The sequence below is a fragment of the Atractosteus spatula genome, chromosome 1 (assembly GCF_055471065.1).
Source record: "Atractosteus spatula isolate fAtrSpa1 chromosome 1, fAtrSpa1.hap1, whole genome shotgun sequence".
Lineage (NCBI taxonomy): Eukaryota > Metazoa > Chordata > Actinopteri > Semionotiformes > Lepisosteidae > Atractosteus > Atractosteus spatula.
Window position 1 is genome coordinate 63,491,541 of NC_142706.1, and position 26,083 is coordinate 63,517,623.

Genomic DNA, 26,083 nt, shown 5'->3' on the forward strand with positions numbered 1-26,083 from the left:
CAGCTTACAAAATATTACTATTATTTACGTAGTTACAGCTTCTGCAGATTTACACTGTGACACCTAAGAAACTTGCGTATGTACTGTATTGCTGCTTTATAGAGGTCTGTATCTATTATTCAACACACTAATTTCAATCCACTTTAAATGATAACAACTAGTGTTTTGTGGTATGTCCACTTACTCTGCATGGTAATCCCAAAATGAGATTGAATCTTTTCTATACATGATGTTAACTGTATGAGCAGATTGCATATTGCCGATTCCCCAATCAGGAATAAAGACGAAAAAATGACTGGCAAATCTAAATACAACCACTGCATCACACTGCTGCTGGCACAACTTAGTTTTATATCTGACATCTTGTCACGGATAACTGTTCTTTCACAGAACATTGCCTTTTCTAAAGCACAACTAATGCCTGTTAGAACATAATCGCGCCAAGTGTAAGATGCAACATATTTGATTGGGGATCACATGTGGAACTACAACTGGAACACATCTGCTTCCATTAAAAAAAAGAAAAGAAAATGCACTTTGAACACAATTAATAGTTACTAATAATCTTGGTACCCCTCCCGTTCTATAGTCCAAAAGCAGAATAATTTTCATATGCTGACAAATGGGATTATGATATCACTGTGCTAGCTTTGCCAGTACTGGTTCTGCTCAGGAAGAGGAGGGGTATAACTAGCTGGCATGTACCAGGTTCTGCTCAGGAAGGGGGGGGGGGCATAACTAGCTGGCATGTACCAGGTTCTGCTCAGGAAGAGGGGGGGCATAACTAGCTTGCACGTACCAGGTTCTGCTCAGGAAGAGAGGGGTATAATTAGCTGGCACGTACCAAGAGACATGAGTGGATGTTCCATCTTTGTTGACCACGCAGGACTTCTCCTCTGGGTTGATCATAGTGGGAGAGATGGTCAGGGAAGCACTGGCATTGACGATCGGACGAGCCCTGCCGAGCAGGAAAACAGGTGAACGTTTACCTGTGCCAATAAGTTCACTCTCTCAGGTTGGGGAGGGGGTACAGATGAAGGATATACGTCGCAGAGGTGAGCAATGTTATCTTTGAGTTAAAAGCTTCTTGTCATCTCACAGCTGAATGGTGTCCATGTACGCAGATGTGTGTGGTATCAGAAATCAACTTGCAATTCCGTTACCTGTACAGCACTGCTTTGTCCATTCCAAATGCTCCGACGATGAGATCTGGGAAAACACAGAGGGAAACCGACAGTTTGACATAGTGCAGGAGGAGAGAGTTCAGCCCTTTTTGATTAAACGGGGGGTGATTAATGAGCTGATGTGAACAATCTTCATCAAATAACCATCTTGCCTTAGCCAGCGGCGCTGGGTTATAAAGCTGCCACTCACCTAAAACAAATCAGTATGGCATTCAAGAGACTTTACTGGCTTTTCTTTACTTTCTTCTAAAAAGTTACTATGTAAAACTCGTACTAAGCTCTCAAAGTGACACATATTTCAGTGACTGTTAAGTTATTTTCTTATTGTGAAGAGGGGTTCCCAACCCATAAACCTGCTGGGTTTTGGTCCAGCCCAGCCCTGTTCCAAAATCTGACTCTTTATTGACTTAAGTACTCTACATTAATAGATTTGAACTGTTTTCATTGTTGGTGCCACAGTGGCGTAGTGGTTTGCATTGTGGACATGCAGCACTGGGGCCCTGGGTTCAGTTCCAGAACTGGGGTGATCTCTGTGGGGAGTCTGTACTCCCGTATGGCCGTTCTCCTCGTGTGCATGTGGGTTTTACCCAGGTGCTCCAGTTTCCTCCCACAGTCAAAAACACATACTGGTAGGTTAATTGGATTCTCGGAAAATTGGCCCTGGTGTGAGGGCGAGCATGTCTTTGTATCCGTGTGTATGTGCCTGGCAATGGACTGGTGTCCCGTCCAGGGTGTACCCTGCCTTGCGCCCACTGCTTGCCAGGATAGCCTCCGGCTCCCCCACAACCATCTCCTTGATGGACAAATTAGAAAATGGATGGATTTCAGCTCTTCATCAGGATGCCTTTGAACTCTTGATAAAAAGTGGGGAAAAAAGCTCAAATGCTGGTGCACAAAAAAACTCGCACTTAAACAATTTGCCAGTTCAATTAAGGCTTGAATTAGGTCATCAAGGTGGGCTGGAAAGAAAACTAGTGGGACTCTGCACTATAGCATGATGACAGCACGGTGTGACATTGCAGGCTTTTCGAAGGGTACTGCTCTGTGGTCATCCCTGCGTACCTGGATAGCCGTTCTTGTCCAGGTCTTTGTTCCCACGGATGGCGTATCCAAAGCTGGCCGGCAGACTGCTGGAAGCCCACTGGCCTACCAGGACCTGAGAAGGAGTGTCCCTGAGGCCACCGGCCTGTCCGTTGTAGATGAGGACCAGTCCCCGCTGGTCTTCCCCTCCGAAAGGACAGCCGATTGCGACATCTGGGAAGGAGGAACAGCAGACTTACACAAAGCCAAACAGCACAGGAACAGTCCAGGTGCACAGGGAAATTCACTAAGAAACCAAAATAGTCCAAAGGGGCACCTTCACCTGCAGCAGCAGAGCAGAAGGTAGCGCTAGCACCCAAGTGAGCAATCTCTCTAGAAACCACCTGCCACTTGCTTAGAGGAATAACTCCAATAAACTTAGAAGAGCTATGATAATTTATGGATAGATCAACGCATCTAGTTCCAGGGACGGGGTTTTCTTCTGCGGCTTCACAAAAGGCGTCTGCAAAACGGGAAATGAGTCAATATCACCGCGTTTCCAATCTTAATAAAAACAAGTGTGCAGCTTTATCAGACAATGAGCGAAGAGAGACCAGATCTTCAACTACTGCAAATAAAACCAGCATACGAACCACCTGTCTGGTATGATCCAAGCTTCTTTACGCTAAAGGCGGTGGGAGTATGGAACAAGCTGCCCAGCCATGTTATTGAAGCTGGATGAGAGCTTGGATCAATTAGCTACTCACTAGCGAGTTGGCTGGATGGGCCGGCAGGTTGTATGGCCTGCTGCCTTGTTGAAACACACAGAAAAGGATCACCCCTCCTCACCATTAAACCCATCCTGGTTGAGGTCCCCCAGGGGCGCGATGGAGCTCCCAAACCGGCTGAATGCCTGGGTCCCCGTCAGCAGCTGGGGGTTGGAGCCAAAGTCCAGGGGTCCCGTCTGCAGGTAGACGTAGACGCGCCCCACTTCCTCCAGCCGTCCGTCTGACCCCCGTACCATAAACATAGGAGCTCCCACCAGCAGGTCGTCCATGCTGGTCACACATCAGGACATGGAGACACAGCCGAGCAGAGTGGTCAACACACAGGACATGACAGCAAACCTGACTTCATGCAAAACCACCAGGAACTAGTTAAAAAACTCAGATTTCTAAGACTTTTTAAAGATTCATATACTCAGTGGGTGCTGCTTAAAACTGATCAGTTTTTCCTTTTATAACTTCCACTGTTGAAGCCAGGAATGGTTATTTTGATAGATTATTTAATCTATGGATGATTGTTTTTTTATGGTATTGCAGATTACAGTGCATTCATGTGAGCTATGCAGTGCATCGAAAAGGACAAGAGAGAAACTTGCTACCAGTGAAGTAAAAAACAATAATTGCACATCCGTCTCTAGAGAAACAGTGACACAAAATTCAGCTTGCAGAACAGTGCCCCTAAGTCACGGGCTATCTGTATTGGCACAAAATCACTCCCCCTTCACACATTTCTAACAATACAGTAATTTCCCACAGTAAGAAACATGTTAAACCTGCCAGGAATAGTAAAGGACAGTAAGGAACTTGTTCAAAACATTTTAATTGGTAAGTGCGTTTTCTTGCCTTATTGATTACTTGCAAGACAACATGCTTTTTGGTAACAATGAAATTGAGTTGCAGCCAATCTTAATTAGAACACTACTTTGTGTCTTCAGCAGGCATACCCTGAGATAAGCTTTCACACAAAAGAAAATGAGCACTTTGCTAAGCACTGTATGCATGCTATAGTACCTGTCAGAGGACACAGCGGTATCAGTGAATAAAGATAAGTAGACAGATTCTTATAGCTACAGCTAAAGCTTAACATCTAACCTTGCTAGAGATCTAACAGCAAAACAGTGCTCCCTTTTGCACCCTCAGCTGCAGAAGCTTCCTACCAGCCAGCACAACTGCTCACAAGAGGGGACTGAATTTGCAGTCAAGCACAGACACACTACCGTCTGAACAGTCTGAGCCTACAGTCGGCTGAGCCACTGGTGTGCAGACTGAAGCAGCACAGCGGCTGGCTGCTCCTTTTACTGCAAGGCTGTGCCCATTTCTGCTAATGACAGGAGCTGACAGGTTTTCCACTTTCACACTCACCCATCGTTGTTGATGTCAGTGGCGGCCACTGCATAGCCAAAGTAGGAGCCCATCTGGAAGACATTAGAGCAGGAGTGTCTACTCATGCAGGCAAAAGATGATCTCTCTTCCATATGAAGGAGGGCTGGCTCAGCTCAGGAGCAAAAGCCTGTAACCTGTGACCCTCATGTACCTGAATGGTTTTATTTTATAAAACAGGCAGGTACTACTTCATTCATGGCTACAGAAAAAACTTCAGAAATTCCACCGCATTAAGTTTTCAAGTTTGTCTGTGTAGGCAAACTGACATCTCTCACAGCTCCGCCAGCTGGCATACAGAGGAAAATGTTTTTTTCGGCAAGATCACTTAAGTCCCAACCCTAAGTGGAAAAATCTGTGAACTGTGCCTAATGCAAAGTTGACTCCGCTAATAATGCAAGTTTCAGTTTTAATGTCATAAGCAATATAATGGGTGAAGTACCTCTAGACATAGACCACAGTGTTTTCAAGCACACAGCAGGGAGCTAAACTACAATGTCTTACTTGTGTTACTGGACCTTATTTGGTCCCTCACAAATTAACCTCAGTGTAGTTTCTCTTTGCTGCTCAAGATATTGAGCTTTAAAGATCCCATTTCTGAGTTCACTCTTCCACGTCCTATAAAAGCATAAAAGAATAAAAGCAAACGGAGCATTTTATTTTATTTATTCAGCTGAAGTATTCTGTGCAGTGAAAGCACACATGTTCCATCTCCTACATGACAACAAGAGCTGAATTTATTAATCCAAAAAAGAAGAAAAAACGACTGCAGGTGTAGCTCACGGGTCTTGGCTTTTTGAATGCGCACTATTCACACTTTCAGGACATGTTACTATCACAGATGTGGCATTATTTTACTAGCAGAAAGGTGCATATCGGTCACCCAGTACTGCATGTCGGTCATTTTTAGCATGGCGGTATGCTTGCTATTTTAGTGTAAAAGCATCTCAAAAACAGAACTGGCATGGCAGCTTGCTTAATGAATCCAGAACACAATGCAATATGAGCTACCCCTGGGAAAGCCTAACTCCAGGGTGCCATGGTGGTTGGTTTGTCCTACTGCCTCACAGCTCCAGAGACCCAGCTTTGATTCCTGCTTGGAGCACCAATCTAAATGGAGTGTGCATGTTCCCCTCACGTTTTCATTGGGTTTCCTTGCCTTCCTAAAGTATTCTCCTTACACTGGCTAGGGGACTACAGAATCGCAGAGCCACAGGGATGCATGAGCATAAAAGCTCTTCCCCTTTTCCGCGCAATGTATTTGCGACAAGAGAAATCGGATACCTGCTCGCCAGTGAAGTTCATCATGGATTTCAGGTCTGTCCCGTTCAATATGGAGACCTGCAGGGGGAAAGAGGGACACCTTAACAACAGTGAGGAAGGGGGAACAGAGCAGTAGGAAGGCTTTGCAGAAGACAAAGAAAAGCTTGAAGAGTATAAATAAAAAGAGGAAACCGCTTTCTTGTAATGCAACAGAACAGAAAGAATGAAAGTAGGGTGAATACGATTGCTTGCCAGTCACCAGGCACCTCGGCCTGTGAAACAAAACCTGCTCCATTCCCATGAAGCCTCATCATTGCCCCGTGAGGATAACCCTGAAGTCAGATTCAACAAGTAGTGACCGGACCCCCTAACCACCCCCCCACAAATGAGACATGGGTAGACAGCGCGCACAGCAGCGTCTATCTCTTACGTAGCCGCAGATCAAGGCTCCTTTCGGGACCCCTGCCACAAAATCTGCAAGACAAACAACAGCAGAAAGAGCATCTTAGAAACAGAAATACACACACACAAACACTGTTGGAGCTGGGGCCATGCCAGAGCCAGCTTCATTTATTCCAGCAATCGGGAACCATTTTTAAAGCTGTGCTGCTGAACGCCTCCTAGAGCGACCAACAGAAACAGAAGCTAGAAACTGAGCCGTGAGTAACTGCAGCCTGGAGCCCCGGGGCGAGAGACAAGCTCGGCAGAGTCCAGCCGACTGTAGGATTTAACCTTAAGGAAGGGGCAGCGGATCCAAGCACACAGAAAGACAGTGATCACCGAAGAGCTACAGCTTTGAGGACCATCCGGATCGGGTCCTCATCGCAACCGACGGCACGCATGCCATTATTGGCACGCAGAGGGAGTTTTAACAGCACATGCAATGAAAACAACATGTGCAACAGAGGTCTAATAAGCCATGAAGAAACTAAGATAAAAAAGAATGAAAACTATGCTTGACTGTTCTGTAACTCTCTACAACATGCTATCCAACAAAAATTCTTTGGCGTAGAAAAAGATGATTCACTTGGTGTATGCGCTACATTATTTTTAGCAGGGCTAGCCTTGATGTTTTTACAGTAAATCTCACCATCCATGCCTCCGATAATGTTTTTCACGCCTAAGTGTAAAGTTAAACATTTTCGATAAAATGGCGATAGCTAAGAAAGCAAAGTCAGATGTTCATGCATTTCAGCCCATTTGGAGAGTTGAATATGGATTTTTTTTTTTAACATAAAGACTGTGCTGTTTTTGCCCCGAGTACATGGATATAAACAATGTGCCGAGATGAGCAATTCTTGTGACTCAGATGGAATTAAAGAGTTGGAAAGAAAATGTTTTGGCTGTGGAGCCTTCTTCTGTGACACCTTCCGACACCCAAAGAAGACACCACAGCCGAAACGTTGTCTCTTCTCTTTTCAGCATGGAATAAACCTTTACTTGTTCCTTTGCAGCCTACACGTGCTGACACAGCTCCCTGCTTGAACTATTGAAGAGTTGTGCTGCCTAAAACCTACGCATGGCACAACTACAGGGGGGAAGATATAGCTAGGATGCTTATCATTTTGAGGAAGTGCGCTTTTTCGCAAGCACCAATCAACAAAAGATCTCCGCTTCCACTGAAACTCACACCTCTGCTGCGCTTCCTGACATAGCAGAGGCAGACGTTAGAAATAAAACGGCTGAAATTAGAAAGCCATCGCAAAATTTCCATCCAGCTCACCTTCATCCAGATCCCCGCTGAACTCCCCCACCGCCAGAGAATAACCTGGACACAAGAAACACCCATCACACAACGTGGCAGAGACCTCATTACTTCAGCTCATCGAATTACACAGGAGGCTAAAACAAAGACCTGGAGCCCAGCGTCAACACCGACTACTGCTCTATTCCCCACCTCTTCACCCCCGCCCCCACCCACAGATGCCTGCTGTCCCTTACAGAGAAAAACCAGAGAAAAAAATTGCTTTAGGGTAATTTCTTCCTGAAATGGGCTTCTCCTTGCATTGCATAGGACAAGAACAGCCACTTCAGCACTCCAGAAAACTTGAGGGCCGATTCTGCTTTGAAAAATAACTGCGATGGTGATTAGGATCAGGGGCTGGAGACTCCGTACAGCTGCACGAAACCGGTATTAGTCTTTCTGGAGTGGCTCTAAAAAAGAAGGCTCTAGAAAAAAAAAATCGAAAAAGAGGGAGGCTGTGTCTGCCTAGCAGCGAGGAGGTGTTCCAGTTCAGAGACCGGGAGAAAAGATGGTTTCTAATATAGCACATGCACATCTCACACCAGTCAAAACGGTTTCCTTCCACAAGTACTGTACTCCTAGGGCAGTGTCGCTCTAACACGCTATCCTGCTTATTAAACGGTGATTTCACGCAGCTCCGCGGTGTCGGCTGGGCACGAGCGGGCAATCGCCACCAGAGCGGCAGAGAGTGTTACCAAGGTAACTGTCGTCATAGGAGGGCTGCGCCTGGGCCGTCTGGACCTGCCCCCTCACGGACAGCTTGAAGTAGCCGGTGTAGTAGTCCTTCACGATGTTCTCCTTGGTGGCAGAGACCAGCTGACCTTTGTGGGGGAGACATTGTCACAGTTTACAAAGATATTCTGGACTGTGCCCCCGAGGACACACTGTTAAGTTTAACCTTCAACCTAAAATGGTCCATCTTTCCCTTAACTCTGGTCACTCGAGTACCCCCACTGCTCTCTAGTGTTCGTAGAAATCTTTATTGCCTCTTTATGGATTTTTACATCATAAAGGAAGGATGGAGCAGGAATACGACGCATACAATTAAAACAAAAATCCAAACTGAAATGAAAAGACAAGCAAAGTGCAAACATGACCACATGTATAAGTAAACATTAACCTTACATTTGGCAATCAGAATTGTAAGAGATATGCTCGTGGGGGGTTACATAGCTGCAGGAGGTGAGTTCAAAGTTCGTATGGCAGTGGGACAGAAGCTCTTCCCTAATGAGTCCCATTACTTCAACTGACCCTCTTCCTGTATGGGCCTATATGGGTTTGATGAATGGCTCTTGCTTGCTGGCATTAAAGAACAATAACATTTTAAAATCACCCACCCACACTCTAGAGCATGTTACGGCATTGGTTCTCACACTCAATGCATTCTCATTTAATAACCTTAACCTCTTCTCTTTTCAATAGGGAATAAACCTATTACTTGTTCCTTTGCAGACTACGCATGCTGACGCAGCTACCCACCTGAACTATTTTAAAATGATGTTTTTTACTTAAAAAAAATCTTAATGTCCGTTTTCCTGTATCTGTATCCAATGCCAAAAACATCTGGGCAGCATCCTAGATTGAGCAATGCCGACTCAGTCAAGTCTTCCCCACTCCACTCCGCCCCCTGCTGGTCTTCCACTGTGCATGCACATACCTTGCCAAAAGAAGCTGCCAGGTCCCCCCACAACAACTCTGCCATTCTGAAACACAAGACAGACCTGACGTTAGTATACCACAGCCTTGGCCTCCATGCCCGGACTGTGTCAACAGCTTCTGGAAGAAAGACCTACAGGAATCCAAACAAGCTGTCACTTACAGACGCACTCCCTGGGCTTTTGCTTTCAGCCAGCTTAGTCCTTTAATTTGCATTATACTGGTTCGGATGACACATCAGCATGTCAGACAATGCAGTCTGACAGCGATCCAGCTGTGAGGTCCCAGTCGCTATTGTATGGGCAAATACATTAGGTGGTACAGCTGCAAAGCCATGCTGTCAGCGAAAAATACGCCCACAAAATTCTTCAGCAACTCAATCACAGTTCATAACTACTTGACATTTTCAATAGCTAAAAGTCCAGATTAACCTGTGAGTAAACATATTCTTGATCAACTCACTTGGCCAACTTTAATTCCAATCAAATAACCAAACAGTGAGCACCCAGTGCAGTTTTATAACACGACAAAGAACAATCGCCAAAATAATCTGTCCAAGGTTTAAAAACTAAAGAACGCTAATTATATTTTTAACCTACTGAGGTTAAATATAACTCGTGTTTTAGTGCTGCGCCAGTATAACCATGCAGGTTTCAAACAGAAGATCCTCCTTCATCACTAGTTACTAGTAATCACAGTGACGAGATGGGGCCAATCGATGACCTCGCCTGCCTATTGATCTACTATACCTTGGTAAAATCAGCACTGAACCCGCCCTGGCAGTATCCTTGTCCAGAAGGGCCGTTCCTCTCTGACCAGGGAAAGAACAAAGAGATGTTATTCTTCAGCATGTGTTCGCTTACAAGTCCCAGCTCTTTAGCTCTGGTGGAAGCTACTGTTTTCTCCTACATCACATCAGTATCACATGGTATCGCATTTTAGACTCCATCTACTGTAGTTCTTCCTTACATCTTACAATATGGGACATTAAAAAAAATGCCATATAGTTTATTGCATTTCTGCAATTTTCAGAAACGCAACTTTTTCTTGTTTGCGCAAGAGGACACTTTGATAGCTGTAGCCCTCTGTAGGACTCCTGGGATAAAAGCTTCAGCCATGTGGTAATTTTTTTCCCCACACATCCTACGGACTGGCCACATTCCCCCCGCAGGCGTAGTACCTACCCGAGCGACAGGGGGCGTACTCCACAAACTTGGTGAAGTTGTTGACTGACAGGTAGCAGGTGCCCGTGGCGTCTGAGCCCGCCTCTTCGTTTGTGGTCCTCCAATAGTACCGCGGCGCGCAGGCCTGCAACACGAAGAGAGGGTCTCAGCCTGGTCACGCAGATTCATTTACCCTCCCCCCCCCCAAGGACTGAAGCTGGGAATACATGCTTCAGGTCCACCTGCATCAAGACCCCTGTCCTCCAGCCTCCAGCATCCGGCCCCTGGCCCCCTCTTCCTCCCCACTCCGATATTCTCCCAGCAAGCACACGACCCCAGAGTGACGTCCAGTGATCCAGTGACCTTACCAGGATGGTGTTCTCGTGGGAACGCACTGTCGCTCCAAACCACTGGTGGGATTTGAACTCCACTCGCTCGCTGGTGTCGTTAATGGTGTAGTAGCGGTCTCCTGCGGACAGACGGAAAGGCAGGGTTTTAACGCCAAAGGTGCCCGTTTAGCCCCTCCACTCCTAGTCCCACCTGGGAGAGTGGAAACGCACCAGAACGTGACCCTTCCTGACCCCGAATCTGTTTCGCCACCTGGCCCAGAGAAGCCAGCCCACATCTGTTTCCAGGTAACCGGATAGGAACCCAGCAGGTCACACAGGGGGCTGAACTGACCTTTCAAATTTTCCTTATCAATATCTTCAAAGCCCTATTGTATTGAAATGAGCACCCTTCCACCCCCTCTCACCAAAGAAAGAGTTAAAATCCTTTCTCTTACCAATGCTGTATACCCCACCTACTGCTCTGCTCCCATCTCCCTGCTATTGTTACTGGTCTCTCATGCAGAACGAAGGCTGATATTTGAGCATGCTCTGCATTGTATCGCACAATAATATATTTAAGACTGCACATTTCAATCTGGCAAGGCTGCGTTTCCCTTTCCTTTGCCTTCGCTCCATAGTCTGTCCTTCAGCAGCTGATGTCCTATTATTCTGGCCTAATATGATTCTCTGTTGATGATCGTTTTGTTCCTTTTCATTTCTCACACCCAATTTTGACAAAAAAAAGCTTTACGTGATGTACAAAGCTTGATCTGGACTTCTCCAGGAGCAGCAAAACAGAGGTGACAGAAAAGCCGGGAAAATCTTTCAGTGAAGGAAAGTAAAGGTGGTGTAACACTTATACATGTCCCCACAGAACTTCCTGTCACATCCTGACCTTACGCGTAGCACAGTAACTGCACCCGCCTTAGCCAAAACACAAAAAAGCTTATTAAATGCCAGCACTACAAAACCCAACATAAGAAGATACGTATCACTTTCAGGTTTGTGTAACAAAAACAAGGGGAATAATTCCAAGTATCTGTAACAGGGTTCATTCTGAGCCCTTTACAGGGTGACATAGACCTGTAGGGACCTGGATAGCGTGACATCCAGCTGCACCTTGGGAGTGGAGGCGGTGACAGACGAGCAAGCCGCCATCATCACAGACCGATTCCACACGAGCACAAGAAACAAGAGTTTTCTTTGGTGTGTAAAGTGTCACACCAAATGCCTTCTCAGCGATGAAGAAATGTCAGTAGAGTAGACAGACTATTACATCAGCCTTTCCTGATGCAGGAATAACGAGTGCAGCCTGGTCCGTTCTTTCCCAAGGAAGAGAATCGCGTTCCCAATTTTTTTTTTTAAAAAACAAAACACTGTCCAAGAAAAACACGAAGACCTGGCAAAGCTCCTGCGCAGCACCTATCAATCACTTTAACACAGCACGCTCCCAATCCATCTAGCCCTTTGATTCGGAGCAGCCTGCTAAGAGAGGAGGGGAATTAAGTCCTTTAATTACATTACAGAAGATCTATAATATCGCCCCAATCATCCCTGCCAGAGACCTCTTGAATTTATTGCTCCTGCGAGAGCTGCTCAAAGCCAATCCGCAGAGCTGTTCAGAAGCGCTCAATCGGAGCCATGCTGGTTAGACTTCGGAAAGTGTTTCTGAATGCAGCGCGACAGTTCTGGGAACTACAGTTTAGAGCAAGGACCCACACCCTGAGCAACAGCAGCCTTCAGGTCACTCGCGGCTGACAAGAACACGTCTGAGCCTGGAGCCTTCTACAGTTTGCAGAATTGCTCCGACAAAGTTCGGATTACCTTGGCCACACCAGCAGAGTGGTTTTTGGCTTGAGTCTTGACTTTTGACCCCTGAAATTTCAGGCAACCACCTGGGCCCCCTGTGGTCATTGGTGCCCTGTACACAAAGAGTGGTGGGTGCCTGGAACAAGCTGCCCAGTTATGTTTCTTCATGCTGATTCCCTGTGACCCTTACAAAACAGGACGAGATCCTTGGGCCTGTAAGGAGCAACCAAATGAACAAGATGGGCCGAATGGCGGCCTAATATTGTCCTTCTGCTCCTACTTAAACAAAAGGCCAAGGTGGGAGATAAAGGCCTTGTTTTTGCTCTGGATGTTACTTGCGTCATCTCCCTCTCACTTGCTTTTCAGAGACCCTTAATGAAGAAGGAAAACTCTTGCCTGGCAGTGGCCGACTGCTACCCTGCCTCCCTGGTGCTGCAGGCCTGGAGTGTGTCTGCAGACAATGTTCTTTGAACTACATGAAAAGAGGTCTGTTAGTTTAGGTCGGGGGTGGGGGTAACAAATGGCTAAATGCACTCATCACAAGGCTGCCCTAGGGAGACTGACCTGGGGTGAGAAGGGGCGGGATCGGAAAGGCCAGAAAGGCAGCGTTTTGTTTTAAAAAGACGGAACTCCTTTCTTCCAGTGGCATTTTATTTTGGTCGCCTTTGGATTATCTGTTCCTGCTTAATCTGATGATAGGGGAGCAGCAGGGAATCTCATCCCGCAAGCCGCCCTTGACGAGCGGCCTTAATTAAGGAGTTAATTAAAGTAGCATGATGGAGCCAAGCTCCGCAGGGGCATGCTGGATAGCCTCCCTTTGGAGCCGGGGAGGAAAAACAAAAGGCCATTTTCCAACACAAAAAGAAAAAAAAAACTGCATTGCAATCAACGCAACGGGCCAGGAAACCGCTGTCTGGCTGCCGTAGGCGTTACTGATCAGCGAATCTTTTTCTTTAAGCACAGCTGGGAGTCTGGGGGACAGTAACACCTCTTTCAGCATTTGCTGCAAACGCACACACATGCCGGGAACTGGGATTGGAAAGACAGGGGTGTTCAAAACCTTGCAGGCCATAAGGACAAAGTTGGAAAAACAAAAAAATTAAAGAATCGCGTTGGTTTAAAAGCCGATCATGAGGTTGGAGTGAGGATCTGTATCCGCGTGTGGGCTGACATCTGTCACTCATACATTCCCGGCTGCCTGTCCTCTTTCCCTTTTCAGTTCCCACCTTTCTTTCAGATCCTCTGCCTCTCTGCTTTACACACCTGAAAACATGTTTCTTCCATGTGTGATCGTCTGTTCTTCCCAGTTGTAGCTGCCAAGCAAGAATGTGCCTCCACTTTTCTTTTTTGCAAACCAGTGTAAAGCGATTGTGGCGTTTTCTCTCTTCAGCATGGAATAAACCTATAACTTGTTCCTTTGCAGCCTACATGGCGCAGCTACCCACCTAAAATCTTGGAACTTTTTCTTTTCCAGATCTCTGCTGGGATGGGACGCATGTAGTAAGTTTCAAACCATGTGGGTGTTTGGCTCTCTTCACTGTCCAGCAGAGAGGCAACGTCTTCTTGGCCTTTTCAAAACTCCTCTGTGTTGAGGGTTCAAAAGGACACGCCCCTGCTTCCCCTTTGCTTTGCAACTAAGCAGCAAAACCTGCAAGCGCCTGTCCTTAACTTCTTTCGGGTCATCATTCGACCGCCTGTCCTTAACAAAAGATGATTTTCACATCAGCCGTAAGCTTGTCACGTTTATCATGCATGCTTAGAAAAGTCACTATAGAACACGCGTGCACCAACTCCACGTGCACCATTTAAAAACTGGACTCTGGACTTTCTACGACCATAAACCGAACATAACAGGGTGAATCTTCTAATGCTCTTTGAAGACAAACCCTGTAGCCCCTCGTGAGTTTATTGCAACAGATCGCTAACACCAGTTGCAATGGGATGAGCCAGAATGTACATGTCTTGAGAAATAATGAGCTATGTTTTCTGTTTCATGCTGCAGCTATATTTGTATATTTATAAAGATAAAACAAGCCTGCATGCTGTGAGGAGGCACAGCACCCACCAGTTAACCATAAATTTCTCAACTGATAACCCCGAAGTTCACTGGTGGCCTCAAGTCTGTTAGAAGTGCGGTTGGTGAAAGACCCACGCCCACCATCCCCCACATCCTATCAGCCAGTGTCTCACAGGGCCCTCTGACCTCGGCTGACCTCTTCAATTTAGCATCCCAACCACTCTTGAGGACAGCGCAGAACGAATCAAGCCCACCCAAGAGATCTGACCCTGACCAAAACACATCGTCTCCTGGCACACAACTGCAGGTTTTGACCTACTGTCTTTCTCTTCCTGCTTATTACCAGAATATTTTCCATCATATTACCACGCAGGCAAGTGTATACAGCCAGGGATAACCATAACTCCCCCTGTGATCCTGCTCTCCCGGCCTGCACACTGACATTCCTGAGCAATCCAGCTCAAGCTTGGTTTGTGAGCTCCAGAGCATGCACCACTGTCAGCATCCAGCCCCCCAGCCTGCCCAACACCTCCTCTCACCCCAGCGCAGCCCGGGCCACTGGCGACTTCACACTCCCGACAATCATTTCCTTTCCCCCCCTCCCAGAGGCAGAAGTTTCTCCAGGAAGTTGCGGGAGCAGGAGGGAGGCAGTGGGGGGCCTGCGGCACAGCCTGGCAGGTCATTGCCCATACGGAGCCGTATCGACTGCTGGGCTTTAGGCTGGCTTCCTTGAGAGACGCAACACCTCGCTTGACTAAATGACAGAGCCACAAGCTGGCACACAAGCCACATCCTGCTCGAGTACAGCAGGCCAGCCCAGCGGACAAGTCACAGCAGGGTCCTGAAGGCCAGATGTACTTCAGAACTGGGAAAGTCAATGGCTGCTGCTCATCTTGAGCTACTGTGGCTAAAATAATTAAAATAAAATGTGTAACACATAACAGCTGAAGCCACTTCAGGCAGCAGCAGCTGCAGGTTCTCACACCAGATGAAACCCAGGGCTGGGAACATATGAGTGTGTAATCCTGACTACATTTGCACAGACAGACACATGGGGTTAAAATATGCTTTTATGCTTCATCAGTATAATCGGTACAAGAGCTGGCAGCTCATAAATTCTGAAAAGGAAGGTGTTGCAATGGGAGCGATGTTTCTCTGAAGTATTTTTTTTTAACAGAAAAGGGTGCTCCTTAAGATTTATTTGAGGCGAGCTCTTTCTGGTGTCGAATCCGATCTGTGTATGAAAGCGTTCATTTTAGATTTGCTCTTTCGGGGTAACTGTTTCAAACGTACAGGAATCTTTACAGAAGTTTTAAAGTGTATGCAAGGATCCCTCCTAGACACATTTAGAAATTTAGAAATTAGACACAGGTAGAAAAGCTGCTGGTTAATGTAAAGATGCAGAGTAATACACAAAAATGCACTTTTGCCTCTCCCTGTTTGTTCTCCAGAATTGGCCTTTTTCATAAAACTAATTTCAAACCTTTGCTGAACTGCACTGTGCAGTGCCCTTGTAACCCTAAAGTGGACACAATCCTGTCTTCAGCCTCACCTTGGGCCTAATATGTTTCACATAGTTTATAACAACTATTTAAAAATAGTCAGCTCCACAAGCTGGGCAAAGAAGGTTAACAATGTCCCACTGAGCACATGAGTAGATCAATTCTGTAATTAAGAGCTGAAAAGGGATCAGAAAACAAGTAGACCTTTCCTAGTTTAGCACTCAAAATCTGCGAGCCATGTGCCCTGTCTTATTCAACAACTGCTAGAAGATGCAAGTTCTTTCAAAGCTTACAAATATGTTCAGCAAGAAATAATGTAAAACTCAAAAATGCAAAAGGAAAACCTGATTGACAGATTGAGCAGCAATAACTAGAACTCTACCCTGCTTATCCAACTGCTTTGCAGGGGCTTATTGATTTTTGGAAATGTAACAGAAGAACGTGACATGTTGAATGGCCTCCCATTGCCATAATACTTTGCAACTGGAGAAGCTCTTAACAGCCAGCCGCCATATCACTCTGCAACTCACAACTGGCAGCCCCACTGAAGCTCAGCAGGTGTGAGCCTGGTCAGTACCTGGATGAGAGCCCTCCTGGGAAAAACTAAGGTTGCTCCTGGAAGAGGTGTTAGTGGGGCCAGTAGGGGGCGCTCACCTTGCAGTCCATGTGGTCCATGTGGGTCCTAATGTATCCGGTATAGTGACGCTATACTGTAAAAAGGCGCTGTCCTTCGGATGAGATGTAAAACTGAGGTCCCGACACTCTGTGGTCATTAAAAATCCCAGGGTGTTTCTCGAAAAGAGTAGGGGTATAACCACGGCATCAAATTCCCCATTGACCCTCACCAATCATGGCCTCCTAAAAACCCCCTCTATGAACTGACTTCACTACTCTTTATAAACCTGTCTGTGCCTCCCAAAGGAGAAGCACAATTGCAGAGCTGGGTAGACAATCACTAGTGCCTGGTCTGTATCTGGTTACCTTGTCTTGTGTGCAGAGAGACGCCCTACTGTACGGGTGTAACCCTGGCATCATGGCCAAATTTTCCAGTGGCCTTTACCAGTCATGGCCTCCTAATAATCCCCATCTATGAATTGGCTTCATTACTCTGCTCTCCTCCCCACTGATAGCTGATGTGTGGTGAGCGTTCTGGCGCACTATGGCTGCCGTCGCATTATCCAGGTGAGGCTGCACATTGGTGGTGGTGGAGGGGAGTCCCCATTACCTTTCAGGCGCTTTGAGTGAAGTGTCCAGAAAAGTGTAAGGATCATTATTAATTATTATTATTAACAGGCCCAGAGTAGCAGTTAGAGCTATCCAGGAGCGAGGTGACTTACCTTCATTGTCAAACCCAATGCTGCTACAATCCGATTGGCTCAGGCTCCACGGGCAGTAGTAAACAGCCCCGCCCTCAGTGATGTTCGGTTGGCTGGTGTTGGCTTTGGGAGCCCCAATCAGAACGCTGACACTGCAACAGAGAAATAAAATGAGGAAGTAACCTCCTGTGCTGGCTTATATGACAAATTGCATATTAAAGTGAAAAGGCTTAATATGGACATTATTCTCCCCTCATTTCCTTTTCCATGTCTATATCCCTTTATGTGAGCTCATACTGAAACATCTTTTTAAAAAGCATTCTAGTTAAAAAGAACTACTTAAAGGGATCCTTAGCTTGGAATACTAGAGGGGTATGAATTAGTGCTGAAATAAGCTGATCTTCATTTCATTTACAGCAAACCCTTTTCAGAAGCTAGTCTTACTGGAGATGTTAATGGTCAATTTATACAAGTCTAAGCGTGCCAAGAAGCTTACAGGTAAATTAAGAAATGAAAGCAAAAAAAAAAACAATAGTTTTGAGCAATGCCAAAGAGTTCAGGCTTCTTACGACCAACGTTCTACATCAGAGATAAGCATTTCAGTGTGGAGGCTCTATTAAAGCAGACTGAAAACTAAATGTTCCCAAAAACTGCAGAAAGAAAGATAACAATGCTCAGAAGTGGATTTACAGGCTCTGGTCAATGAGCTCTGGTCTTCAAATGTGCACATTCAACATTGTTTTTAAGTCTTTGGAAAAAAAAGAGAAATAGTTAATAGCCCAGTCAGGAATGTGTTTGTTTTCCTTTTGCCTTGATCAGACTGAAGTGCTCAGGTTGTTTACGGAAAGCAATCACTACGATTAACTTGGCTGGTCGGCAAAGAAAGTTAGATCACAGGAGACCGTTTGGTACAGTATTCATTTCTTGAATGCTGCCTCACTGAAATTATGGCCAATAACTCCTCAAGATGAAAAGATTCCTCTACAGTTCAGCCGGTGGAAGCTGCCCCCTTGTTTGGAGCCTCTCATTTTATGCTTCCAAACAAACCATTTCCTTTATCGCCATTTCAGACCGGATCATCACGTCCCATGATCCTCAGCCTGTGAGGACTGCTCAACAGCACCTGACTAACAGCAGCAGGGAGGAAGTCCCTGAGCAGAGGCCAGAAGTCAAGAGGAACAGAGATTACAAAGCAACAAGTACCAAAGGGGAACAGCACGTTGGTGCAGTGGTTAGCTTTGCAGCCTTACAGCTCTGGAGCCCTGGCATCAGTTCTTGGGGTGCTATCTGTGTGGAGTTTGCATGTTCTCCCCCATGTTTACGTGGGTTTCCTCCGGATGCTCTGGTTTCCTCCCACAGTGCAAAGATACACTTGCATTCACTGGCCTCTGGGAAAATTGGCCCTGGTGTGGGTGTGAGTGTGTGTGTGTGTGTGTCCCTCACACGGTTCCCGGGTGAGACTCCAGCTCCCCTGAGATCCTGAATTGGACAAGGCACTTAAAAAAAAAGGATGCCGGTACAGACAGATGGACAAGTACCAAATATTTTTGCGTTACCTTCCTTTGAGCAATTCTTTATAGACGAGATCTAATGAGCCTAAAACAGATCTGCACTTTTGCTTCACTTAGGCCGTTTGCGCATGTGCCTGCCACGCACCACACCGCGCAGCGGGGGTCTCGTGCCCTCTCCCCTGCGTCAGCTTCTTTCAATCGCCACGCTTTCAAAGGGGCCCGATGAAAGAAGAGGGCCTGAGATGGAGGACGAAGGAGATAAACGTGTTTGTCGTGATGACAAACGCTCTCGGGGGGACAGCAACCGTAGGCGCTGAAGAGCCAGGGTAAACAACGCTCCGAACACACCCAGACCCCTCCGGGACGGCTGGCGGAGATAAGGGGAGCTCGGGCCGGCCCCCGAGGGGGCCCTTTTCAAAGGGCCGCCGGGCCCCTCCGCCGGCCCCCCCTTTGATCGCTGTTCCAGCCAGCCAGCGAGAGGCCCTGTAATTTCACATCTTTAAAGAGACCGCAGGCTGAAAGCGAGTCTGCCGCAGGGGACTGGCAGAGCAGCCATGACCTCACCGTCATTAAACAATTATATATTATTATTTTTATTACCAGTCTGGGCAGGGGGGGGGGTGGGGGTGGGGCCCACCAAAAACACGGGAAACGTGCAAAAAGTGCAGATCAAGGCTGGGACGGCGCGGCTCGGAGGAGCGAGCGAGCTCCGCGATCCGCTGTCCTCCTCAGGAGCGTCAGCGGAACGGGCGCTCGGAGACAGAGATCCAGTCGCCGCTATTGCTCTTTCCTGCTGGATGGGGGGGGAGAGAGAGTCGGTGCTTTGCAGGAGCGGATGAGCGGATGAAGGGGAAGAGAAGGAGTGCTGCTCGTCTTCCTCTCTCGCCCCCCGCCAGGGCCTGACCAGTACCTGCGGACCTCAGGACAACGGCTGGGCTGAAGGCCAGTCAACTACTGTAGGTGCACAGCGTCCGACCAGTTACAGGAAGGAAACGGTAAAACTACTGGCTTCTGGAAGAGGAAAGCGCACTACAAAATCAACGTTATTCTTGTAAGATTATAGACAGCTGCTGTTTGAGGCAGCTTCAGCATTGGCAAACATGCTCTACTGACTTACAGTAACAACTCCAGTCCTGCAGGGACGCAGCCTGTGTGCGTTATCTTTCCTCCCTAGCTCTTCATGACATGTTTGAGCCGATCATTATCTTAATTGGACTAGAATTAACACTTTTCAAACGTCTTCAGCTGTTGAGGATTTAAAGAGACCTAAATAACAGCAGGATTCCGGCCCTCGAAGAAGACTAGGCCTGTGCTCCTATGCTGAAAGGATTTAAAGCCAAACTGTGCAGGAGTCGGGCCCCTGCAGCTACTAGCCCAGAGAGTGGCAACAGAGCGGCATGCTGGGAAGGGCGGGCACAGCCAGGCAGGCAGCAGAGATGGGATAGCTGGCGAGGGGCCCCTATGGGAAGGGCTGGAACACTGGGCATTAGGCACTGAGAGCCGCAGGGGAGATCAGGAGGGCAGCAGACACTGTCAACTCACGCCCAGTCCAAAAACCAGTCTGCTGCACCCCTCCGTTGAGCCATCAATTTATTTATTCAAAGGGCATTAAGAAAAACATCTGAGTGTTTACAGAGTCTGCATTTCCACATTTCTTTCAGTGGAACACCAGGGCGCAATGTCTCTAGAACTTGGGGGGCCACTAATGAAATAAGCAGAACAAGTTAGACATATTGTAAATATCTCTTCTCAAAAACCCCCCTGGGTGAGCAAAGTGAGGCAACATCTCAGATTGAGGGGTCACCTCACGCAGGGCTGCGTAAGATGAAGGGGCGCCCTGCAGCAATTGCCACCCCTCAAGTGAACCCCTGCCCTGAACGTACCCGCCGAATAGTGTCAGTACTGGGGGGTGCCAGCCTCGCGCACGTCAGTGCCCCCCCCAAACGAGAATCCGGGCCAGACTGGCGCTCCCTGGCAGTGATGCTGTGAAGAACGGAGTCTCCGATGACAAAAGGCAACAAAAGAAATGAGAAAGGCAGAGCTACTACATCACGCTTCCTTTTCAGACAGCTGAGCTAGGTCTGGGGACATCAGCATGCGGGACAAAGACACCATGGGTCCTTCTGCGCCCGAAAACGTGGGAGCTTCTGCAGTATCCTTGTTGCTTTAAATGCCAAAAATAAGTACGTTAATTCCCTGTTGCAGATAAACAGCCTATAACGCCATTCCCAGAACACCACCCCTTCTTCCCACGTTTATCAGTACCGCACATCTGAAAGCAATGGGGGCAAAATTCTAGGAATTTCAGCCTCCCTTGCCTTCCCGAACAGTCGCAGTCCTTCAGAGGGAGGAGACTTGAGGAGCCACTGCTCATGGTTTAGAGCCACTTCTCTAACACAACCAGGCCTGTGGCCCCTCCTGCCACCTCGCCACCTAAAGGCATCGGGTTGGCGTAACCGTAGACATGACAAGGGCTCAGGAGGGAGCCCTACACCTGTCCTACAAGGGCTCGGCTCGAGCTTGAAAACCTGGGGACACCTTTGGCGGCACGTTTTCACCATCCCGCCCTCCTACCGCGCAGCGCTGCAGAGCCGCTTGGCCGCGGGATTCAGGACGCAACGATAAACGCTCACGCCCCTCATCGCTCCAGAAACGGCCTCCGGCTCGGGCCCCGGGCTCGAACCTCCTCCCCCCTCGTGTCTCCTCCGTTCCCGTCTTCCCTTGCGGGGCTCGAAGACGAGACTTGGGCTCACTGGGTCTGATGCCATTTAGAAATTTCAGACACCCACATCCAACTTGCAGCAGGTCTTCTGTGTCCAGATCACAAGACAGAAACCTTGGCTTGCCCGACGTACGTTTCGGACTGGGAAATATTTAAACGGGCTCAGGAAGCCCAGGGAGAAATTTAACACATGTTGACCTAATCCAAATGCCCCTTTCTGCAGCCTGGTTTTCTACCCAGCTACCTTCCCACTGACAAAATACGGCACTGAGCTGAACCGGACCACTCTCGTCAAAATCAAAGCTTGGACAATATTATAGTCATTCCAGTCTGGCAACCTGACCTGACTCGTGAAGGAATTCTGCATTTCCCTGGGTTTCAGCCCATAACGAACGAGTGCGATCACTTCCTCGCCCTTCCACGGCGCTGGAGCCGTGAGCGAATGAGGGCGTGACAGCCGGCGCTGGGCTCCGTCTTCCTGGGCCAGCACGCCGGCTGTCAGCAAGCAGGGGCCGGCCGCCGCCTTTCATCAGCGAGAAGCCGAGGTGCTTAATGCGATTAAACACTCCACAGCCCCGATAGCGATCTGAGCACTGTCAATAAGCAACAGTTTGCATTTAATGGGTCTTTATCCAGGCCGAGAGTCTGTCTGGCACTGCTACCCCCGCCCCCCGGGGAGCTGAAAGGTATTTGCAATTAGAAGCTTCACAAAGAAACAAAAGGCCGGAGCAACAGTGCGTGATTAGAAATGCCTTCAGACAATCACCGGCCTGCCCCTCGGCCAGCAGTGTGAACTCAAGCAGAGCAGCGCACAGCGGGATTGTCTCAGCGTCAGCAAGAGCGTTTTTTGGCGTGACTGCTTTAAACAAAGAGGGGGGGGGGCCGCCTGTGTGCTCCTTAAGCCAAACGCACATCTCAATCAAGCCAACTGTAATAAGGCTTTCCTGAGCCACAGTCTCTGCAGAGCACTGCCCTGTCGAGAAAGAGATGGACGTGCTCGCAGCAGAAACACAATCCAATGGCACAGGGAACCTGTCGAAGTGCAGCAGGAACAACTCTTTACAAGACCACTGGCCCAGTGTCGGCACCAGCGCCATGCAAACTGGCTGGGCTATAATAATAATCATAACAATATCTTGCACTTAAACAGTAATAGGGACTCGGACACCACCAATGTGCAGCCTCACCTGGATGATGTGACTGCAGCCATAGTGCCAGTACTCTCCCCACATGGCAGCTCTCAGTGGGGAGGAGAACAGAGTGATGAAGCCAGTTCGGAGATGGGGATTATTAGGAGGCCATGACTGGTAAAGGCCACAGGGAGATTTGGCCAAGATGCCAGGGTTACACCCGTACGTAAGGGCGTCTCTCTGCACACAAGACAAGGTAACCAGATACAGACCAGGCACTAGTGATTGTCTACCCAGCTCTGCAATTGTGCTTCTCCTTTGGGAGGCACGGGCAGGTTTATAAAGCACCCGTTCACAGCAGCCATCACCTTGAAGGAGAGAGGGCACAACGCCTGACTGGGCTGCCTCGTGCCCAGCGACAGAGAGGAAGCGCTCACACGTTTTCTCCTGTAGATGCAGCCCCCTGTCTGCCTGCCTGCACAACGCGCTTGGGAGGGGGCCTTTGTAATTCCTGGGGGGATTCAAAGGGAAGACGCAAGCCCTGCAGTACTACAGCCCCCTCACACAGACTGCTCAAGCCCACACCAGCCACCGAGCCCAACCACACCGGCCACTTTGGCATTAATGGAGCTGCGCTAAGTGATTCGGGCTGCAGGTTTTAAAGATTATGACACATTAACAGCGGCGGTTTAGGAAATTCCAGTTAGGAGGCCTGTTAGCGCAGGGAGAGGTCTACTCTGCGGGTTCCCATCAGCAAAATCCAGCCAATAAAAAAATCAACCAGCGCGTTTTTAGGTGAAAGCTAATTAAAAATAATCCTGACACAAAACAAAAGCAGCTGCCAAGTGTTGATGCTGGAAAGCACTGCAAGGAGTAGTAAAAGGTTTGCAGTCTGTCCAAAAAAGAACAGAGGAGGACCCGAACAAGGACAGAAGAGGTAAATTGTGCAATTCCCCCCACCCCCGCAAAAATAAGTTTTATTCCTCCATTAAATCGCCTCTTACCCAGCTGCAAGGATTATTTCACTACGAAGGTATTATAATTGCTAAAGCCCACAGAAACCACGAGAGATTTTTGATAGGGAAAAACACGACAATTATGCCTACTTGCACTGCAAGCACGACACGGGCAACTACAGCACAAACGCAGACAGATGCCAGAGCTCATTAACGGAGATGACATAACTCTGCCTCAGAGCATTACGCAAATCTTTTCCTCGGAAGAAGCTGCAATCCAGGAGTCCGTGCCGACACATCTGCCTCCTCATTAATTTCCCAACCGGACAGAATGAGTGCAGTAGGGGGTTTCCACAAGATAAGTCCTCCCTGCTGCTCTTCCTAGTCTTCCTAACGCTGCCTGGAACTCATGTCTCAGCCGTCAATACTTCTCCCCCCTCTGGTCACAAGCGACTCTTTTCTTTTCTCTAAAATCTAGAGGCACATGGGCTCATAATGCGTCTCCTGTTATCCTCCAGTCTGTTCCTAATGTCATAAGATGGCACCACGGCCCCATAGTGAACTAATTCAAGCACTTGGCCTTCCTTCTCACTTCCCACAAAAAAAAGGGAATGAGAAAATCGCTCTCCCTCCAAACCAGTGCCAAACAGCCGGAAACTCATCTCTCAGCTGGGAGTCGGCTGATGCCGGAGGACTGTCCAACAACCAGCAACACAGAACCGCCTGTTGGTGATGGAGAACACCATCCTCCCTGCACCACTACATCATGATTAGGGTCTATTTACCGGTCAATGCCAACTGTCCAATAGTAAGACTGACTCTCTATTCTGGACAGGACACCGAAACTTCAACGCCTCATCAGGCTGAACGATCTGCAGGACCTCTTTCCTGCACCACCCAAAAATACACTTAATCCCCCAGGTTGCTAATGGACCATTTATACTGTTTTGTGCAATATCTCCGAGTTTATGAACGAGTGATTTGTCGACTCTATCCCCTCCCATCCAAATGATCTTGAATGGCCATCATCAAATATGCCGGATTCAAGAAAAAGATGAGGCTCCGTCACGCAAATTACAGCTTTAGGGGGGGAAGAGGAAAGCAGGGAGTGAAAGAATCTGGTATCTACATTAAGAAAAGATTTACTTCAGCTACAACACAGGCTGAAGATGACAGCAGAATGTGCATGAGGCTCACTGCAGTTCTAGTCACTGAGAATCATCATGACCCCAAGAATGATCTGAGAATTAAACACAGAAAGATTAATCTAGTCTCCTGATTTGCTGAAAACTGATTCAATGTGTAGATCAGGAGTCTCAGACTGTTCCTGGAGGGCCTGGCATCTTCTGGTTTTTGTGCCGCTCAATGTAACAAAGACAGCTCAGTCTATAATTATTTAATTAAACAATAATTACGTCCAACCAGCCTCCTGGGTGCTTCAAAGGAAACTGTAAATAAAAAAGGCAACTGCCCCTTTAAGTAAACATTTTATGCAAACAACCATAGTAAGATAAATCCTATGTGTCTAAGAAAATAATTAGGTTAATTATTTAATTGTTTAATTGACTGGGTGGGTTGAAACTAAAACAAGACGTTATTGCAGGAACTGGGTTTGAAACCCTGATGTAGATGCCAGAGATTCTAGTTTTGTTCCCTTGCCAGATGTAGCAGGTTTATTTCAGAGCTGGCTTATCAATGCAAACTCCATACAGCTGTTGTACAGCTCTCCCAGATGTGGCACATTGACAAATACACTTTGTAAGGTCACATCTGCAAAAGCAGAAACGAATATTGGATGCACCTCTGTTAAAACACTTCTACAGCTTGTCAGTAAAGCAGATAGCTGTGTATCTTTTACAAAATTGAAGAGCCAGGTTTTTGGAGAGCAGGTCAAACATTTCTGTTGTGACACATCAGCTTCCTTTGTTACTTCAGAAAAATAAGGAGGAAGTTGAAAATGAACATATCTATTAAGGTATAAATGCACCATTCCTGCCTACAAAGGCCAAAACCCAGCAGGTGTTCTAGGGTCCCATAAAACATTAATAGCTGAAGATCTTTGAAAACTGTTACCTTTGCCCAGTTAAGCTAATAATCAGCTCAATTATGTCGTTAAGAGAAGAGGTTGGATGAAAACCCACAGACACCATGGGCCTCCAGGACTGGAGGTGTGCGGTGCTGTTTTAGGGGGCTATCTGAATCTCCTCCATTAAGTTGCAATTAGCGGCGTGCAGACGGGGCTCGTTAAGTAAGAAAGCAGCGTTTCCGTGGCTCTGCCCTGGAGCTGAGCCAAGTGCAAATGCTTTCCTGGCTGGCTGTCTAGTCAGCACTGGCATTTCATTCCAGTTTACAGTTTTTTTTTCTTGATTTGTAGTTTGGGAAACAGATAATGACTGTAACAGTCCCAGCAGAGCGGACGTGCCAACTAACAGACTGTCGTAAGTGCGAGAACGTGCAAATCCTGCTCAAAAGCAAGCAGGTTGTGGGACAAAAACAAACTGTGGGGAAGTGGGAAGCAACAGTCCCAGCACAACCTGCGACGGATCTGAGCAGGTGTTCACCTGTGCTTGAGCTTGCTACAGTTAGACTGTGCTTA

General features: G+C 47.5%; 1 protein-coding gene across 1 annotated transcript in view; it reads right to left on the minus strand.

Annotated features, from left to right (window-relative positions):
• The window catches only part of itga5 (integrin, alpha 5 (fibronectin receptor, alpha polypeptide)), a 71,828-nt gene that overhangs the window by 31,178 nt on the left and 14,567 nt on the right, over positions 1 to 26,083 (minus strand). The window contains exons 2-15 of the mRNA XM_088923974.1: positions 17,190 to 17,320; positions 10,564 to 10,664; positions 10,217 to 10,340; positions 9,782 to 9,843; positions 9,034 to 9,079; positions 8,072 to 8,197; positions 7,356 to 7,400; positions 6,063 to 6,106; positions 5,654 to 5,710; positions 4,352 to 4,404; positions 3,054 to 3,262; positions 2,247 to 2,438; positions 1,164 to 1,209; positions 845 to 958 (exon numbers count right to left, since the gene is read on the minus strand). Of these exons, the coding sequence (XP_088780100.1) occupies positions 845 to 958; positions 1,164 to 1,209; positions 2,247 to 2,438; positions 3,054 to 3,262; positions 4,352 to 4,404; positions 5,654 to 5,710; positions 6,063 to 6,106; positions 7,356 to 7,400; positions 8,072 to 8,197; positions 9,034 to 9,079; positions 9,782 to 9,843; positions 10,217 to 10,340; positions 10,564 to 10,664; positions 17,190 to 17,320 (1,350 nt within the window). The remainder of the gene's footprint in view (positions 1 to 844; positions 959 to 1,163; positions 1,210 to 2,246; positions 2,439 to 3,053; positions 3,263 to 4,351; positions 4,405 to 5,653; positions 5,711 to 6,062; positions 6,107 to 7,355; positions 7,401 to 8,071; positions 8,198 to 9,033; positions 9,080 to 9,781; positions 9,844 to 10,216; positions 10,341 to 10,563; positions 10,665 to 17,189; positions 17,321 to 26,083) is intronic.